General features: G+C 67.3%; 7 protein-coding genes across 7 annotated transcripts; 2 read left to right on the forward strand and 5 right to left on the reverse strand.

The window, feature by feature from the left end:
• Nucleotides 1–1,037: 1,037 nt before the first annotated feature.
• On the forward strand, nucleotides 1,038–2,549 carry Q8F55_001724 (uncharacterized protein; the record flags this gene model as incomplete). The annotated part of the gene is made up of 3 exons (XM_069350340.1): nucleotides 1,038–1,047; nucleotides 1,144–1,206; nucleotides 1,378–2,549. The coding sequence occupies 3 exons, from the start codon at nucleotides 1,038–1,040 to the stop codon at nucleotides 2,547–2,549; spliced, it is 1,245 nt and encodes a 414-aa protein (XP_069210726.1).
• Nucleotides 2,550–2,861: 312 nt separating this feature from the next.
• On the reverse strand, nucleotides 2,862–3,907 carry Q8F55_001725 (uncharacterized protein; the record flags this gene model as incomplete). The annotated part of the gene is made up of 2 exons (XM_069350341.1): nucleotides 2,862–3,773; nucleotides 3,860–3,907. The coding sequence occupies 2 exons, from the start codon at nucleotides 3,905–3,907 to the stop codon at nucleotides 2,862–2,864; spliced, it is 960 nt and encodes a 319-aa protein (XP_069210727.1).
• A 528-nt stretch (nucleotides 3,908–4,435) lies between these two features.
• Nucleotides 4,436–5,430, reverse strand: Q8F55_001726 (uncharacterized protein; the record flags this gene model as incomplete). Its single annotated transcript, XM_069350342.1, has 4 exons — nucleotides 4,436–4,637; nucleotides 4,732–4,802; nucleotides 4,878–5,387; nucleotides 5,419–5,430. The coding sequence occupies 4 exons, from the start codon at nucleotides 5,428–5,430 to the stop codon at nucleotides 4,436–4,438; spliced, it is 795 nt and encodes a 264-aa protein (XP_069210728.1).
• A 528-nt stretch (nucleotides 5,431–5,958) lies between these two features.
• On the reverse strand, nucleotides 5,959–6,771 carry Q8F55_001727 (uncharacterized protein; the record flags this gene model as incomplete). Its single annotated transcript, XM_069350343.1, has 2 exons — nucleotides 5,959–6,373; nucleotides 6,425–6,771. 2 exons carry the CDS (start codon nucleotides 6,769–6,771, stop codon nucleotides 5,959–5,961), a joined length of 762 nt encoding a protein of 253 aa, XP_069210729.1.
• Nucleotides 6,772–7,937: 1,166 nt separating this feature from the next.
• Q8F55_001728 (uncharacterized protein) lies at nucleotides 7,938–9,563 on the reverse strand (the record flags this gene model as incomplete). The annotated part of the gene is made up of 1 exon (XM_069350344.1): nucleotides 7,938–9,563. The coding sequence occupies one exon, from the start codon at nucleotides 9,561–9,563 to the stop codon at nucleotides 7,938–7,940; it is 1,626 nt and encodes a 541-aa protein (XP_069210730.1).
• A 3,063-nt stretch (nucleotides 9,564–12,626) lies between these two features.
• Q8F55_001729 (uncharacterized protein) lies at nucleotides 12,627–13,800 on the forward strand (the record flags this gene model as incomplete). The annotated part of the gene is made up of 3 exons (XM_069350345.1): nucleotides 12,627–12,662; nucleotides 12,820–13,005; nucleotides 13,438–13,800. The coding sequence occupies 3 exons, from the start codon at nucleotides 12,627–12,629 to the stop codon at nucleotides 13,798–13,800; spliced, it is 585 nt and encodes a 194-aa protein (XP_069210731.1).
• A 374-nt stretch (nucleotides 13,801–14,174) lies between these two features.
• Nucleotides 14,175–18,168, reverse strand: CHO2 (phosphatidylethanolamine N-methyltransferase; the record flags this gene model as incomplete). Its single annotated transcript, XM_069350346.1, has 4 exons — nucleotides 14,175–14,854; nucleotides 14,891–16,998; nucleotides 17,037–17,469; nucleotides 17,925–18,168. 4 exons carry the CDS (start codon nucleotides 18,166–18,168, stop codon nucleotides 14,175–14,177), a joined length of 3,465 nt encoding a protein of 1,154 aa, XP_069210732.1.
• Nucleotides 18,169–18,552: the final 384 nt, after the last annotated feature.

Raw genomic sequence — 18,552 nt, forward strand, 5'->3', positions numbered from 1 at the left:
CCGCTAGGTAAAAGTTTTGCTGGCTGCCCAGCGGCGCCGCTGTCCGAGATGCTGGGGCGGGCCGGTACCCTTGCCCCTGTCCCCGCCTCGTGACCATATCATATCAGCGGACATCGTTAATTGTCGAGCGGGGTGGAGTGGAGAGTGGCAGATATCGATGTCAGAGGCACGCGGCAGGGCGGCACGTGACTTCTGTGAGTCGAGCACCATCCCTCGCCCACCACCTGCCTCGCCCGCCACCACACTCACCTAGCACGCCGCTCGTCGACAGCGGCGCGGCGCATCGGGCCATGCATTCCGCCGCTGCATGCTTGCCTACACACCGCACGCCGACCCCGCAGCACCCACCCCCGCGCCGCGGCCGACTCAAAGTTTTTACCCCGCCTCACCACGCTGTGGCCCTCGCTCGCTTCCGCGCACAGCCTGATCGCCCTCGCCCGCCTCGCACTTCTCTCGCACCGTGGAACACTGCCGGAGCATGCAGCCCAAGCTCTGCTCGCTAGCCGTCGCTAGCTAGCCCTCGCCGCCCACCCCGCACACGCCGCCCGACGCGCGCCGAAACACGCAGCCCACCACCCTCGGGATTATGGAATCTCTTCCCCCGAGCCCCCCGCCGCCGCCTCGCAACGACTCGCGACTACCCCACGCCAGCACCGCGCCCATCGGACATGTGCACCTCGTCCCCCGCGTTCACGCTGCCCCACACCCCGCCCCGCAGACACGCCCACTTAACCCACCTTATCCCGGCGACCCCGCCACGTGCGCGCACGTGGCCGCCCGGAAATCGGCGGCATAACCCGGCCGAGCGCCGCGGCCCGCTTGTGGCCGCGACCAAGTGGCCCATTGCCACCTACCGCCGAAGTGTGTGGCTACCCCGCATTCCTAGATATCGGTCGCGGGCGGGCCGGTCGGTCGCGGGCGGCGCTGTGGCCCGCGCCGTCCGTCGGGGTGGGCTGGGCGATGAGAGCGCGGAGAGAACGGCTTGTATATAAGTACGTGTGGGAGCGTGTGCGTCGGTCCGTAACCCCACGCAGCGAATGATCAACAGTGAGTCGAGGCCGAGTGGCACTGGCAGTGGCCGCGATAGTGCCTGCCTGTGCCGTCGGTGCTCGCGCTGACACTGGTGACTGACTCCCCCCGCAGTGACTCTCGGCGTCGCTACCCCCTCTGTGCCTACCATCGGCATCAACGGCTTCGGCCGCATTGGTGAGTAGGTGTGTGTGGGCTGTGTTGGTGGGCGGCGGTTGTGGCGGCGAGGCGATGCGCCGGCCTCGGCGCCGCGACGCCGTCGCTTCGCCGTCCTCCGCCACTGCCACACCTACCCCCCAACCGACCCGTCCCCCCCCCTCTCCTCTCGACACCCCGCTGACACCCCAGGCCGCGCGCTCTTCCGCATCTGCCTGTTCCGCGACGACATCCGCCTCGTCGCCATCAACCACACGGCGTCCACCCTCGAGCACCTGCTCACAGCCATCCGGCACGACTCGACGCACGGCCCGCTGCCCAACCAGGCGGAAGTGACCATCGCACCCCCCGACCACCCAGGCATGCTCCCGCGCACCGACAAGAACCCCAACCCCCAAGCCCTGCTCTACCGCGGGCGCCTGATCCACCTCTTCAGCCAGCGCGACCCCAAGAACCTCGACTGGTCGACCGCGGGCGCAGAGTACGTCATGGAGTCGACGGGCAAGTACACGCTCGTGGCGGCGGCGAGCGCGCACATCACCGACGCGCACGCCAAGAAGGTCATCATCTCCGCGCCGTCAAAGGACGCGCACAACCTCGTCTACGGGGTCAACCACCGCGACTACGCTGGCGAGGACGTCGTCTCCAACGCGAGCTGCACGACCAACTGCCTGGCCCCGCTCGCCTCCGTGCTCGACTCTGCGTTCGGCATCGAGTCCGGCATGATGACGACGATCCACGCGTCGACCGCGTCGCAGAAGGTGCTCGACGGCTTCAGCACAAAGGACCTGCGCTCGGGCCGCAGTGCGATGGGCAACATCATCCCGGCCTCCACCGGCGCCGCGCAGGCCGTCGTCCGCGTCCTCCCCCAGCTGGCAGGCAAGTTCCAGGGGATCAGCGTGCGCGTGCCCGTCACCAACGTGTCGCTCGTCGACCTGACCGTGAGGACCACCCGGCCCTTCGCAAGCAAGAAGGAGCTCATCAGCGCGTTCCGCGACGCGGCGGACACGCCCGTCTCGGGCGGTGGCGTGCGCGGCGTGCTCTCAGTGTCGGACGAGAAGCTCGTGTCCACAGACTACCTCACCTCGTCGCTGTCCAGCATCATCGATGAGGACGCGTGCGTCGTCCTCGACGAGTACACGGCCAAAATTATCGCGTGGTACGACAACGAGTTTGGCTTCTCCAACCGCATGGTCGACCTCGTCACGTACATGCACTCGCACCCCGACGGCGAGCACCCCAACGTGCGCCGCAACTCGGTGTCCCCGCTTGTGTCTAAGACGGCCCTGCCAAAGGTGCCAAAGGCCAACGGGCTCGGGCTCAACGGCGTCGTGCGCGAGGTCCCAGAAGAGGCGATTGTGTAGTGTTGTGATTGTAGCTTGATGTATCTAGTAGATTTGCGAGCGAGCGGCGCAGCCGTGAGCGAGGGTACGGCGGGGCAGGCGTGAGCAGCGACGGGGTGCTGCAGCCGGCGAGCGAGGGTGCTGAACTCGGCGCGCTCGCGGAAGACCGGGCCGCCCCCCCGCCCCCCCCCCCCCCCCCGCCCCGCCACCCCCGTCCGCAACTCTTCCCATTGCCTCCACCCCACCGCCACACCAACCGCTGCATGCCATGACTATAGTGCTCGGACCGCCCCACTCTGCGCAAATGTCCGCCCGCCGCCAGCCCGCCCCCCGCTAATGACGAATGTCGGGGAAACTAGGCACGCGCGCGTACTGCACCACGGGGTGTGGGTGCGGGTCGTCGCTCTCGCTCGCGACGCTGGCAGCGGAGTTGGGCGGCGCGACGGCACCACGGAGGGCGCCCATGAACTCGGCCCTAAGCTCGGCGATGACCCCGCGCTCCGTCGCGTCGTCGAGCGTTGACTCGAGAGCGCGGACGAGCGCCACGAGCGGCGCCCACGCCGTGTCGAGCGCCGGGCTGGCCGCGAGGAAGAGGAGGCGCTGCGCCGGCGTGTACGCCGAGGCCGAGATCGCGGCGGGGTGCACCGTCCCCGGGCTGACGACCTCGAGCCCGTCCGGCGCGCGCGCGCTCACCCCGGCGCCGAGGATCGAGCCGTCCCGCCCGAGCAGGAGCCCCTCGGCCGCCGCGTGCGGGCCGGCGCGGCGCGCGGCCACGGCGCTCGCGAACGCCTCGAGCGCGCCCGCGAGGTGGTGCAGCGCCGTCTGGAGGTCGGGGTCGGCGAGCGCGGGCAGCGCGAGGAGGGTCGCGAAGCCGGCGCTCGCGTCGTCCTGCAGCGGGGACCAGGGGAGGAGCGCGCGCTCGGCGACGGGGGTTCGCTCGGCAACGGTCGCGCCGTCGCCGTCGTCGTCGCCCGCGTCCGCCTCGGACACCTCCGTGGCCGTGGGCAGCGGCGACCCGTAGCCCGCGCTCCGGGGCGACGTGACGACGGCAAACTCGTCGCCCGGGGAATCGAGCGGCGGGAGCGCGCGCGACGCCGGCGCCCCGGCCGCGGTCGGGCGCGTGCTGAACGGCCAGTCGGTGCTCACGAGGCGTGGGACGACGACGCCGGGCTTGGGGCCGGACGCGCGGCGCACGAACGGGGGGGTGGACGGGGGCGGCGGGCCGTCGGTGAAGATGTTGAGGTACTGAGGGTCAGCGAGCGCCAGCGAGCGACCCGAGAGGGGCGGGGGAGAGGCCACGCGGGGGAGAAGCCTTGCGCCGCTCGACTTACGTTCGAGTTCAGCGCGGCGCGCGTCGCTGGGGTGGGCGCGTAGGGCATGGCTTGGGCGTGAGGGCTTGCTGGAGGTGGGCAGTGGCGGCACGCGAGACGCGGTTGAGCAGCGGCTGACGAACGGCAACGGCGCCAGGCAACGGCTCGGTGTTATACGCAATGTCGCGCAAGGAGCGGTGGAGCCAGAGGTTGCGCTCGGGGAGGAGGAGGAGCAGTGGGGGGAGCAGGAGGGGGCGGAGCGCGGGCGCGGGCGCCGCTGGCATGGGGCGGGGGAGGGGGGCGCGGGAACCGATGAGGCGCGGCGTGTGTGTGCGCGGCGATGGTGGCGAGCGAGATCGTGAGAATGTCTCGCCATCGAGCAGATGGTCACGCTCGTCACTGTCGCTCGTCGCTGCTCGGCGCGGTCTACGGCCGTGGACACGGCGTGGAGGTCGCCCGCGGCCCGTGGCCCGTGCGGCCCCAACGCGCTCGGCGCTCGGCCCTCTACGGATGCATGGTCATGAGAATTCTATGGGCTGTGTGTGCGGCACGGCGTGTGGCAGTGACATCGAGGCAGGCGGCTGCTCGCGGCCGCCACTACCACGTCAGCACGGCGAACGCGTACCGCTCCCTCGCGGCGGCAAACACGGCGATGTAGCGGCGTACCTGGGTCATTAGCAGCCCGACTCCCGCACCCACGCTCTGCTGCACAAAGCTCAGCTGGCGCGCAGCCGTGTCGCGCGTGTACCCCGCCGCGAGGCGCGCGTCGACGTAGGTCGTGAGCACGGCGAGGGCGTATCTGCGGGCGGGCGAGCGTCAGCGAGCTCGCCACACGGGGCCGGGGGCTGGGCGAGAGGGGCCCGCACGGCGCACACCCACCCACACCCACTCACTGCTCGTTGTCGCTCGCGAGCTCGGTGGCCAGCGCGTCGACCGTGTCGTACGCCGTGACGAAGGAGCCGACCTAGTCGTCGCGTCAGCGATGCCCATCAGTCGCACAACGCTCGCTCGCGGCTGCGCCGCTCGCTCGCTCGCCCACCTCATCCCTGTACCGCCCCACCAGCGCACAGGTCGCCTGGCTCTGCCCCCACGCATGTATGCGCCTCTCGTCCCGCACCGCCAGCCGGGGGGAAAGCACGCCGGCAACGGCGCCAAGCGCGCCCCACGCGCCCGCGAGCGCCGGGCTCGCGAAGAGGAAGAGCAGGCGCTGGGCGGGGGTCAAACCCTCCAGGACTGGCGCCGGCGCCGTCGCCGCGACGAAGGCCTCGAGCGCGGCGGCGAGGTGCGCGGCCACGTGCTCGGCGGCGGGGTCGGACGCGAGCGCGAGGAGCGGGCCGAGGCCCGCGGCGTCGGCTTCGGCGGTCCCCTTGCCGGGGAGGGCGTGGGCGAGCGTCAGGTCGAACGACTCGAGGACGGGCGACGCGGGCGCCGAGAGGTCGACCGACTCTGGCGCCGAGGCAGGCGCCGGCGCCGGGCCGGCAAAGTGCCAGTTCGGGCTTGGGGACGCCGACGCCTGCACGACGGGCCGGAGGACGAGGGCCAGGGGGTTCTGGGTGAGCTCTGCGCTGGGGGCGGCTTACTTTAGACGACATGGTGGATGGTGGGCGCGGGGCGAGGACGAACGCGGCGGCGAGGGACGCGGCAATGACGGCCTGCGGGGACGCGGACGCTAGTAGCAACAACAGGAGGGGGAGGGCGACGTTTGCCGTGATGGACGCGCGCTCCGAGTGCATGAGGACGAGGATGATGGGAGCCAGCGTGCTCGGGCCGCCGCTCCCTTGTAACTCTCACGGGTGCGAGACCGCCACCGCCGCAAAGCACATCGCGCTGGGGCCGGGCCAGCTTGGTGCCACTCGGGACTGGGCGAGCTGCCTCGCCACGGACACGGCACAGGTGGGTGACGCTGCGCCATCGGAGGGCCTCGGCGCCAGCGCCACTGGAGACGCCTGGCCGATCCTGCCACGACTACCCCACCCCCACAGCCTCGCGCGGCTCGCTCCGCTCACGCCCTCGGCCAACTCAGTCACAGTGTCCATTACGTATGTACAGTGCTAGGGCATAAGGTTGTCGTCAATGCAGAGTCCGTCACCGCCTGGGTGGGGATGTGTGCGGCCATGCCGCTAGTGCGCCCGCAGCATGCCCATCGTCGTGATGAGGACAATCACGAGCGACATGAAGATGGACAGGCCGGCGGGCTGGGACAGCGCCTCGACGGCGCCAGAGCACGTCGTGCAGGTCCACTCTGCGAGCGGTGTCGCCGCGGCCGGGAGGTACATGCCAAACTTTGTGCCCGAGTACGGCGTGAGGCGGCCGGGCAGCGGGCGCGCGCCCGGGTCGCCGGCGTAGATCTTGAGCTGGTACTCTGCGACGGCAAACTTTGGCTGGCCGGGCTGCTGCTGCCACTGGTACGGGTTCCACACGACCTGGGTCGCGGCGCCGTTGATCGTGTTGCGCGAGCCGTCGGTCGGGCCGACGGGGTACGTGTTGCCGTTCTCGGGGCAGGATGCGACGACGGTGAGCGAGGAGGGGGTGGCGCTGGGGAGGGGCAGGTCAGCGGGGCTCGGCGCGGCGGCGAGGGCGACTCACACAAGGCTCGTAAAGTTCCACCGGAACGTGATAAACTCGCTGGGGTGGATCTTGTAGTAGCTCGACGAGGCAGTGTTGGGCGGGTCGATCATGAGGATGCCGCCGGCCGGCACCGAGTCGGGGATCGAGCTGGTCGAGGTGGACGAGGCCGAGTTGGAGCCCGACTGCTGCGAGTTGGGCGGCTGGGTGGGCTGTGCGCCGCCGCCATTGCCGTTGTTGTTACCGCCGTTGTTCCCCCCGTTGTTGTTACCACCGTTGTTGTTGCCGCCGTTGTTGTTACCACCGTTGTTCCCGCCGTTGTTGGGCGGGTCCTGGCGCTTGACGATAGTAGCGTACGCGTTGGCCATGGTGGGCGTTGGGCGAGGCGAGTCGAAGAGGAGGGAGGAGGAGGCGAGTTGTAGGCTAGGAGGCGACGTCGGCGTGTTTACTCTGCGCGGTGCGCAGTCGCCAGAGGGTGTTGTGCGAGCGTGCGTGCGGCGGGCCGGTCTAGTCTATGCAGTGGCCAAAGCGGCGAGGTATCGAGGTATCGAGAATGAATGCGAGTGACGACGAGGAAGAAGAAACGACGAGATGGTGGACAGTGACAATGTTTCGCAGTGTGAAATCGTGAAACCTGTGCCGTCGACGACGACCAGGGAAGCGACGGCGGTGGCACTATAACGGGCTCGCGGGCGGGCAACAAACGGGCCCAGCGGGGGCGGCGGCGGCTTGCTCAGCGGCGCTCAGCGGCCCAGCCCCGTGTCAGCCTGCATACGCTCCCACGTCCTGCATGCACGCAACACATCGCCCTCGAGCTCCGCGCTGCAAGCTAGCCCTCGGCCAGCTGGCAGCACCTCACCTCACCCTCGCACATGTGAAGATCGCCAGGAAACCCTTGCACCCTGGCAATGTTGGTGCCGTGTGAAAGGCGGCGGGGGCATTTCTCCCACGCGGGGTGCGCGTGTGCGCCACGTGGGGAGGTTGCAGGCTTTATGTGGCCCCTCCGTTATGCGAGCATCAGGTCAGTCACGCCGCCGCCGACGCCGTCGCCGGCGAATGAATGCAGCGGCGCCGGCGGCGAATGCAGTGGCCAATGGCTGCAGCGCGAGTCGTCAGCTCGAGCTGTGCGAGGGAGAGAGCAGAGGCCGTCCCAACCCCGCGACCCACGCCCCGCCCACCCCACGCCTCTGGCCCAGGAACGACCACTCTCGCCATTCCGTCGTCCTTGAGATCCACGGGCACGCTGAAACGCGTGCCGCGTTGCCTTCACCGTTCCGCACGCTTAACCCACCTCCCCCGCCCCATCCCAGTTCTCTGGTAATGTTTACACCACCCTCAAACACGAGCCCCGTGGAGTACGTCGTGTAGTCTTGTTTGTTGTGTCGGTTGGAATCACACTAGCCAGTCAGTGGCGTTTCCCGCACTCCTCTGGATGGTTGATCAATGCATAGTGTCACAACAATGCGGGCATGGCTCGCCCATGCTACTAGTGATGGTGGTGGTGGGGTGGATTATTAAGCTATACACGCGGGCGTTAGGCCACGGCGGCCCGAGACGCGGCACGGAGCACGCTCCTCAGGCCGTCGACGGGGCACTCGGTCGAAGTGACAGTGGCGAGGGCATGCACTTCGTCGATTTTGACAGGCGCCGACGAGCGGCGGCGGAGGGCGACCTCGCTCGGCTTGCGGCTGAGCGCAGGCCTCGACGAGTCGCTCTCCGAGGGGAGGTGCGAGGGCTCGACAAAGCGAGGAGCCGGCGAGCGCTGCCTCCTTGTCGCCGCGGCGCCAGGGGCACCGCGAAGGGCCAGCAAGACACTGTCGTCGGAGCGCCAGCCCTGCTTGCGGAGAGGAGAGGGAGAAGCCTCACGAGCGCCACGGGGCTCGCAGCTCGCTCCAGAGCGGCGGCGGCACAGCTCGGCCGCAGATGGCGAGCGAGCAGCAGGAGGCGCAGGGCGACACGAACCGGCGAGGATCTTTGCAGGCGGGGGCGAGCAGTGCCTCGTGCACGACTTGACCTCGCGCTCGTCGTCGCGGATCCTGATGCGGATCTTGCGGGCCGGGTTGATGGGCACAATGTCGAGCACGTCGGCATTGTCGTCGGTGGTCGAGACATCTTGCTGGACGTGAACCAGCTCGGGCTGGCGACGCTTGGGCGTCGTCAAGATCGGCGCCGGGGGCTGGGCATCGGCAAACGGCGACCACATGGGACACCACGCGCGACGCGATTGCGCCGCGAGGGTCAAGCACTCGTCGTCATCGTCTTCCTCGTCGTCGTCATCCTCCTCCGAGTCGAACCCGTCCTCAGAGTCCTCCTGGTAACCCGCGTCGTCAGACTCGGAGTCGAACTCTGGCGTCGCAGCGTCAGGAACAGGCGAGGCGATCCTTGGCGAAGCAAATCTTGGAGGGGTCCGTCGCGAGCTCGTGGCGCTCGACACCGCCGTCTCGGCCGGCGCGTGCTTCTTCTGCGGGCATGTGACTGCAAACTTGAGGCACGAGCGGCGACGGGACACGGACGCGCGCGCTGGCGACGAGTCGCGCTCGCGCTCACGCACAGACTCGAGCACGGCTTCGAGCGCGAGCGCGTGGGCCTTGCTGCTGGCGTTGGAAGGGCGGTGGGAATCTTCTGCGCCGCTCGCACCCGAGCTGCAGCGGCGGAGAATCGGGCGCGAGTGGGTGAGGCCGCTTGCGCGCGAGAACGAGTTGTACTGGCTGCCGTTGCCGGTAGCCTGGGGCGACAGGGCCGAGGGCGAGGCACATGTGGAAGGACCAGCAGACACGGATCCCGAGATGGAACGACGCGACTGGCTCTGAATGAGCGACGTGAGGAGCGATGGCGAGCGCGACAGGACACTGTGGTCATTCGAGTCGGAAAAGGCCTCCGAGTCGGTCGAAACGCCCATCGACGAGCAAAGGGCCACCGACGAAGGGGCCGAAGGCACAAACACGGGCACCTTTGCAAACGTGAGGGGTTCGACAATGGGGCAGGGGAGTGTCGTGGAACGCTTGGGGGTGACTGCCGTCGCGCGCACACCGGCACGGGCCGCCTGAGCCGTTGTGACGACTGCAGGTGAATGCGAGTGCGAGTGGTCGCTGGTGTAGGTTGCGGCCATTGGCGAGACTGCCAAGTGGTCGGTATTGGGTGGGGCGAGGGTGGTGGTCATTGTGGAGGCGTGGCGTAAAGCGAGAAAGCGAGTGTGGGTGAAGGTAGTCGTCTAGCTGTGCCGGGGAGGGCAGCAGGAGATGACTGGGTGAAAGGAAGGGGGGTATGGGTCGTTGGTATGGGGGGAATCGTCTCGCTCGTAAGCTGTGGGGTGGTGTTGTTGGGGGGATTGCGGTTACTAGAACATGGCGGTGGCGGAGGGTGGGGGGGGGGGGTTGGGGGTGGTATGAGTGGTGAGTGTCGAAGGCGACGACGACGACGGCTAGGCCGTGGAGATGTGGGAGTGGGTGTGTGCTTAAGAGTGGTGAGGAGGGTGGTGAGGAGATGAGGATGTGAGAGTTGGATGAGATGGGCCGTATGCAGAGAGGCGACGACGTCGAGGGAAGGGGCAAGGACGGCAAAAGGGCCAAGAGGGGGAGGGGGGGGGCAAAGCAGTGGAGCAAGGGGGGGCCAAGACGACTCCTGGGCGGCAAGGCACCGACCTTCCTCGCCCTCCCTGCCTTCCCTGGCTCTACGTCTGAGGCCATTTCACTTTCTATTGGCCCCCAATACAAACTGGAATTAGAAAAATCTGAGCGGGTCAAATACCCCCGCTAGTCCCCAAATTTTAAACCTGGGGCAGTAGTAGGCAGGAATCTTACTAGTGGTTAGCAATCCGCCTTGTCGTGTGCAACAACCTCGACCAACTGCCATTGGCTGCAACGCCTGATATCCTGACAGACTGATCCTTGGCCGCACCCCACCACCCCACTAGGAAAGCAGGCTAGATACCTGGGCAGCGCCAGAGACGCCGCCGCCAAGTGCCGGCCCGCCGCGCGCAGAGCCAAGCAAGCGCCAGTTGTCTTGCTGCAGCCGCCCTGCACGGCCCTAGTCGACTACCCCAGTCTCTGGCCGCCACCGCCCGCCGCCACACGCGCAAACGAATAACACCATCATTCCACTCGCGAGGCGCGTGCCAGCGTGCGCATTCCAACCCGGCGCACGCCGAAAGCACGAATACGCAGCGCGGGTCGGGGGGGACTGACTCGCAACGCTGACTCACTGACGCTTTTCGGTGTCCGCCGTCCCCCGTCCCCCACGTCCGAATCGGTTTTACCCCCCTCGCCCCCCCGACCCCGCGTGCCTGGCGAATGCTGCCGTCACCGCCCCAGTCGGCTGGATCCGAGCGAGCGAAAGCAAGGCCAAGAGCGCCGAGCCCGGCGGGGTGGGGCAAGGCAAGCGCTGCAGCGAGCGCCGTGCAGCGCCGTGCAGCGCCGTGCAGCGCCGTGCAGCTGAGACACAGGCCAGGTGGTGGCTGCTGAGACAGCGAGGTCGACGCCGCCGTATTTGGGTTGAGGGCTGCTCGCTGGTCCAAAAGTAGACACTGTTGCAGACACACCTGCTGGATGCGGCAGTGCCCCAGAACCCCGGGCCCTGCGGCCCTGCTCGCCCTGGGTGTCAGGAAAGCCCCACGTCATACGTATGAGCTCGAGCCTAATCTAATCCTAATTGATCCAGCGAGTCTGGCGCGTCGAATGCTTCTGGGCCAAACTTAGGTTGGGTTGGTGCGAGTGATTCCAGTGTGTGGCGATGGCGACGGCGACGGCGATCGCAGTGGGCGAGTGGGCAAGCGAGCGGGTGGGCGAGGGTGTGGGCCAGCCAGTGGGTGTTTTGACCGACGCGACGAGGGTGGGGGCGACGCAGGGCAACTGACTGGGGCGCTCGTTTCGGACAGGCGTCAGTCGCAGCTGCGACCGAGTCCACCGAGCGAGGCGACGCGACAAGCGAGGCGTGTGGCGCTGGCGCTGGAATGCTAGACGGCAGCTGCGCAACGGCTCGGTGCTGCTGCTTCACGCAAGTCGCCAGAATCGAGGCCCGCTGGAGCCAGCATCGGCCAACACAACAGGCCATCGGCCAACGTGCAACATGGCTCTGCGAACAGCGAGCCGCGGCGTGCGAACTGGGCCGCCGTGGCGTCGAGAGCTTGGCGCGGCTTGGGCGGCGGCTAGCCGAGCGCCGTGGCCCCGGAAAGCTAGCTGGGCACGCCCGCGGCGCGCTGGACCGGCGGCACTGGCAGCGGTACGCGGTCGCACCGCCAGCTACGCGCGCCACGCCCGCGGCGGCCCAGTGGCCGAGCATCATCCGTGAATGGGCAGGCTATGCAGCGGCAGCTCGAGCTCGAGCTGCTCTGCTCGCTGCTGCCGTTGTAACATCTGGATGCTGGCTGGCATGGCTGCGGCTCGGCCGACGCACGGCACCAGCACAAAGCCACACCCTTGCCGCCTTGCACGGCCACCCACTCGGCCAGCTGCACGGCTGAACGCGCGCTGCCCACACCCACCCCGTGCAGCATCTGCACGCGCTCAGCTGCTCACCCTGCAGCGAGCACGAGCAGCAGCACGCGCTCGGCAGGAGCACTCAGCACGGGCTGGCCGGCGGACGAGGCCGAGGAGCGTCTAACCTGTAACGGGACGGGGCGAGGTAACGCCACGGAGGTGCGGGGTGGCGCGGGGCCGGGGGCGACCTGGGTCGTCGCTGGGTCCTTTTCAGTGTCCGTGGGCTTGATATCGGGGACTCGGGGACTTTGAGTGTTGTGCTGTCCTCGCAAGCTGCTACTGATACACTCTACACTCTACACGGCGCGCTACTGACCGCTGACGAGGAGCCATGCAGCGCAGTGGAAGGCCAGGCTGCCCCGCGCACCTCTCCCCCCGCCCCCGCCCCACCCACCTGCTTCCCACGCTGGCAGCTGACCCAGAGCGCACGGACGCGTGCTGGCCAATGACAGCGCGGCGGCGTCATGTCGGCGGCGGGGGCGGCGACGGCGGCGGCGGCGTGGGAGGTGTCGCGTGGCCTTCGGCGATGACGATGGCGATGGCGAAGGCGATGAGAAGAGCATCTGACAGCCTCACCTATCGAGAACATCGAGGCCACATTGACGCCCAGCGACCCACCCGCCCCCTCTCCCACACATAATAATCACACAAATCGCAACAACTCGCCAGAATCCCCCCTCCCCCCTCCCCTCCCCTCCCCCCCATCCTCTACTTCTCGCGGCTGGTCTGCAGCTCTGGCAGCGTTCTTCATGCCCCCTTCCTCTTCCCCGCCCCTTCCCGCCCAGGTAAGCTCCCCAGCGGGCCGGCTGACCAAAGCCACTTGGCCGGCGTCCCGCCGACGCGATCACGCACGCCGCGGCCGTGCTGCGGCGGCACTCGCGCCACGGCGAGGGGGTTGTGAGTGTCGGCATGGTGGAATGGCAGCTCGCTCACGCTCGCTAGTTGCTCACTGATATCCCCGCATTCACCACCCTCGCCCCACCCCTCCTCCTCGACCCGCGCGACGCGGCCGACTGGGCGCAGGCGCACGCCACGCGCTGGACGCAGGCCGACTTTGACCTCGTGCGGTTTCTCTGGCTGTGTTTCGGGGACGTGGGGCTGGTCGAGTGGTTTGGGCCTGCGTGGAATGTGAGTGGTGGGGTGGGGGAGGGGACGTCGGAGGGGAGCGTTGAAAGGGGAGAAAGGGGGGAGAAAAGGCGGGAGAGAGGGGGGGGGGGTAGAGGGGAGGGGGGAGGGGCCAGCAGCCAGACCAGTGGCAACGACGACCACCCCGGCCGTGGTGACGACCCGGTGGGACATGACGCTGGGTGGCACCGCACCGGGATGGGCAACGCAAGGAACAGCGATGATGCCGACGGCCTGCGCGCCGACGCCACTGCACGGGGCGCTTCCCAAACATGACGGCGGCGCACGGGCCGGGTGGTCACCGCGGCGCAGCGCCGGCTGGTGCAGGTGCCACACTCGCCGCCTCCACCCATTCCTCCCCCGCCACACCCTCCACACCTGCCACATCCTCACAATCCTCACGGCACGACACCACAGCGCCGCTCACACACCCAGCCCGCCGCCCCCCGCGCCCTCGCCGGCCTCGTGCGCTTCCACGGACCAAAGTTCACCAGCACGCCGCGCACGCCCGCGGCCCTAGCCGCGTTGCTCGACGCCGCCGACCCGCGCCTCAGCGCCGAGCTGTACGCCGGGCTCCTCGCGAACCCCCTGTTCGCGGCGTACGCCCTCCCCCTCGGCGCGAGGGCGCCCCTCGACCCGTGGGTGGGCGCGCTGTTCGACCAGCTGGGTTTCGTGCCCCAGCGGCTGAGTGCGCTCTTGGCCTTGTTTGACGCGGACGGGGGGAGGGGGAAGGAGGCGGAGGTCGACGACGGCCCGTTTACCTACCGCCTTGACGTTGTCCGCCGGGTAGTGTTGTAGTTGATGCACGTTGTATATAGGCTGGGGCGTGGGATTGGACGGAATGACGGGGGTGTTGGAGGCCATTGAGAAAGGTAGACGCGTTGATGCGGTCTTTGCGCACATACCTGTCGCGGCGCTTCATCCAACAAGCGAGAGGTGAACGGTCAAGAAACGAACTGACGCCCCCCCCCCCCCCCCCCCCCTTCACACCGCCCCGGCGCTTGCAGGCCCCACGCATGCATAAAACCAGCATGTATATAGATACGCCTAGATGTCTAACAATCGCCACTCCACAAGGCCTCCGCAAATTGCAGCGTCGCCAGGCATCATGTCGCCGGCGCCACTGGAGAACACATAGCAGCCAGGGCTACCGCAGGCACAACTTGCCCACGCTACGACCCCTCGCCGACAAGATTCGACGTCGACGACGCCGCACTCCCGTCGATAAGGTTTCTAGCACCTAGCACGCGCCGGGCCAACGCCCCGACATTCGCGTCCGCTATCACCACGTCCGGATTGAGCTCGACATCAAACGCCCACTCAATCAGCTTGGTGATGCGCTTCGACTGCTCCTCGTCCATGACAACAAAGTCGTCCGGATCCTGCAGCGTATCGTCCAAGAGCGGGTCTTGGTTTGACAACGGCGAGCCAGGCGGCACCGCGTCGTGATCGAGCGCCTCTGCAAGCTCGGCCATCGCAGCCGACGAGCACAGGAAGGAGCGCTTCGGCGACGTGGGCTCGTCCGAGGCCGACGCCGACAGCGGGGTGGTGGCGCGCGTAGACGCCACAGTGCCCGACGCCGAGGTGGCGACCGACACAGGGGCTGAGGCCTCACGGAGGGCGGCCACAGGGGTGGGGTGCTCGGTCACGAGGCCGAGACCCGAAGCACGCGACGAGCTCTGCGACAGAGCACGGCTCGCGCGCTTGTTGGTCTGCTTGTGGTTCGGGTTGAGCGCGAGCTGCTTGGCCGAACGGGGAACAAGCGACGGGTTCGAGTTGAGCGCGAGCACAACAATGTTGAGCACAGTGTCGCGGACCGCGCGGTACGAGTGCTGCTCGGACGGCTTGGACACTGAGGAGTTAGCGATGCAAAGACGCCTAAACTCACCAAAGATCTCGATCGGCGAGATCATCGACATGACATTGTGCTTGCCGCCGTGGTGGTAGCGCAGCTCGTACTGTCCAGGAGCCCAGGGCAGGCGGTTGCCGCGGAACGTGACAGTACCCGCGTCGCCTTTCGAGATCTCCTCGTCGGCGGTGAGGACAGTCTGCTCCGAGCCGACATACTCCTCCTCAAAGATAGGAACCCACTTGCCCATCGACGAGATGTTGGTGATGAGCTCCGACTTGACGGCGCCGACGCGGTAGATGCCGATCCAGTCCTTGCGCGAATGGTTGGAGGGCGCAGTCCACGACACACGGATGGGCTGGCCGACATGGTAGCGGGGCACAGACGAAGACGACGACGACGAGGCAAGGTTGATCGAGTAGCGCGACGTGTCGTACTCGGAGATGTCCTTGGCAACGCGCGTGACAGTCATGCGCTCGCGCGACGACTGGATGAGGTTCTTGGTGTCATTGGCAAGCTCGACAAGGCGGGGGCGGGCGCTCTCGATGAGGTCCTCCACGACCTCGGTCATCTTGACCTCGACCTTCTCGATAGAGTCGCGGACCTCGTCGACGTAGCGCTTGATGTTGGGGATGCTCCTCCTGCGGCCGAGCGTCTTGCCAGCCATCGACTTGACAGTCTTGGTGAGGCCGCCGTCCTTGCGGAGGCGGTCACCGTAGAGACGCTGCATGTGAGGGCCCTCGACAAACGAGAGGAACCACCAGTGGCTGAGGTGCGAGAACACAGCGAGGGCGAAAACAAGGCGCGAGTTGGAGATGAGGGCAAGGCCGAGGAAGGCGGCGCCGCCCAGGCTGCGCTCGGGGTTGTTGAGGAAGCGGTAGATGCCAGTGTACGCGAGGCGCGAGGGCACCTGGTCAAAGAGGAAGAAGTCGGAGTAGAACCAGCCAAAGTCGCCGAGGACCTCGCGGATGGAGGCAGCCGACCAGCCATGAAGGGCGATGAGGACGGCACCGAGAACATGGCGGAGGATGGTGCCGCTGACAGTCCAGTCGCTGGGCAGGTGGTACGTCTTCCAGGCGAGGCCGATGAACGAGACGTAAGTCATGACCAAAGAAATGTTGTAGCCGATCTGCCAGTTCTGGAACGCCTCCTCGGTCGCACGCTTGACGACGGCCTTGTCAGCGCCAGTGTCCTCGTCCGCGTCAAAGTTGCCCTCGACGGGGTACGGGTAGTTGTTGAGGTAGTGGCGGACGAGCCAGCGGGTCTTGGACTGGGCGTGGAGGAGAAGACCGAGGCCGTACGAGTGGAACGCACGCCACGCCAGAGCGTGGAGGAAGTGGGCGGCGAGGCCGAAACCATCGGGGAGAGCCGGCACAAGCGAGCAGACGGCGTAGGCGACGAGGACGACGAGCGCAAAGTCCGAGGCACGGAAGATGTCGAGGCGATCAAAGATCAGCGTCGGCTTGCGGAAGAAGAACTGCGTGAGGTCGTGAACCGACATGCTCTTGGCGCGCGCGCGACGGAGGTTGGACGAGCCAGTGGGGACAGTCGACACGCTGAAGCTGTCATCGGCATGGGCACGCGTGAGCGGCTCCTCCTGCTCAGGAAGGTCAGCGAGCTCGGCCTCGTTCTCCGTCTCGCCGTCGGTAGCCGCCGGAGTGGCGATCTCGGGGGCGAGCGCGTTGGTGGTCTCGGTGGTGATGGCGGTAATCTCGAGCTCGAGGGGGACACGGGCGGCGAGGGGCTTCTTCTCGCCACCGTACGTGCGCTCAATGTGCGGGTTCTCGAACCAGAGGAGGAAGGCAAACTGCGCAGCGTGGGCGGCGAGCGAGACGAACAGCACGCTGTACGAGCCGACGACGATCGAGAGGCCGTAGTAACCCGCGTAGCCAACCGAGTACATCGGGTGGGGCGCAATCTCGTAGACGCCGTCGAACACGAGGTCGTGCTGCATGACCATGAGCCAGAAGGCGTCACCCCAGTACCAGGCGTAGTCCTTGACGACGCGGTGGGCATCCATCTTGACCCAGAGGTTGAAGGCGATCAGCGCCCAGCCAAACACCCAGCGAAGGATGTGGGTGAACACGCCCTGGTTAGCCGGGAAGTTGAGGTTGGCCCAGGCGAAGAGCGAGTACGAGACAAAGTCGCTAGGGTGTCAGCGTGGTGCGACAGTAGCATGACTCACTTGAGGAGCACAATGTCGACGAGTTGGCGGAAGATGAGCCACGAGTTGTACTCTTGCGGGACCGACTCCCAGGTGTAGCCCTCGCCGACCTTCATCTCGAGCTCGCGCTTCCACCATTTGGCCCATTCGCGGCCCTCGGCACCGCCCGAGGTGCTCTCCGTGTCGAGCCAGCCCCACTGGCGGAGAGTGCGGACGACCCACTTCTGCTCGCTCTGTCTGCGGAGGACCCAGGCAAAGCCAAAGTCGTACGCGGCGCGCCAGAATGCAAAGTAGACGAGGAACAGGACGGATCGGAGAGTCGGGTAGCCGGCAAGCAGGAAGAAGAGGACGGGCTGGGACACGAGCGAGATGGTGGTCCAGCGCGTCAGGGACGAGCGGGTAAAGGTGTGCAGGAGGGTGTGGACGAATGAGTGGGTCGTGGGCACGCGGAACACTGTAGTAGCCGGATTAGTCGCGATAAGAGGTGAGACATTTTTCTTCTCCAAACGACGCCCCGAGCACTGCAAAGCCAACGCCCCATGCCCGCCACGCCGGCCGCATACGCGCATACGCGTCCGGCGAAGCAAATCACACGATCGCCCCACACCGATGCGCGCTGCTCGACGCGAGCGGTCGCATGGCGACAGATAGGCTAATGTGTGATGACGCTGGGCCGACGACTTGGTGCCAGTGCGGCGGGCGTCTGGCATGGCGTGCTCGAGGCAAACGACGACGAGAAGCAGTGCTGCGGGAATGCCCAGAGGAGCATGCACAGTGTGTCCTGCTGCGTCGCAGAGTTGCCTCGGCTCTCCACCTGCTCGTCGGAGTCCCGCCACTCCACCCGCCGCCCCACCCCTCGGCCTTCCTCCACCCCACCGGCTGCGCTCACACGACAACGATGCAACTCACCCTTGCCGTCGGGCGTCTTGCCCCACGTCACCTCGGGTCCAGCATTAGCCTTCTTGTCGTCGTTGTCGTCGGCATTGTCCTCGTCGTCTGCGCGGTATGAGCCGTTGTCGGACGACGTGGCCTTGGTCGTGTGGCCAGTGGCGCCGGCGGCGACTGCCTTGCGGTTACGGAGTACGGCCTGCGGCTCTGGTACGAGCTGTGGGGTCGTGTCGCCGCCGGTTGAGGGCGGCTGTATGGAAGCCATTGAATGTCCTTGCTCTTGTTGAGAAAGAGTGGACGCTGGCGTGATGGAAAGTTGTTGGAAGCAAGGTGGAATGGGGGAACACGTATATTATCAGTTAGTGTGTGGCTTGGCCGTTGGCTGTTGCTTGGTCCGTCACTCCGTCACCGTCACCCGCCCGCGCGGCCAGCCAGTGGCTCGGAAAGATAGCCCAGAGGGAAGGCACGCGACTGGTCGCCTGCCGGCCGGCCGCCACCCCTCGCCTCGCCTCGCCGGCCACGCCTCCGCCTGGCTGGCTTGCCCCACGCTGGCACGACGCCACCCAGCCCACGCACGCGCGCACGCCATCCACTCCGCCCGACACAGTGCCGAACGGGAGCATTTCCCACGTGGCCCAACCCTTACCTA

This window comes from Vanrija albida (assembly GCF_041260175.1).
Source record: "Vanrija albida strain AlHP1 chromosome Unknown contig_2, whole genome shotgun sequence".
Lineage (NCBI taxonomy): Eukaryota > Fungi > Basidiomycota > Tremellomycetes > Trichosporonales > Trichosporonaceae > Vanrija > Vanrija albida.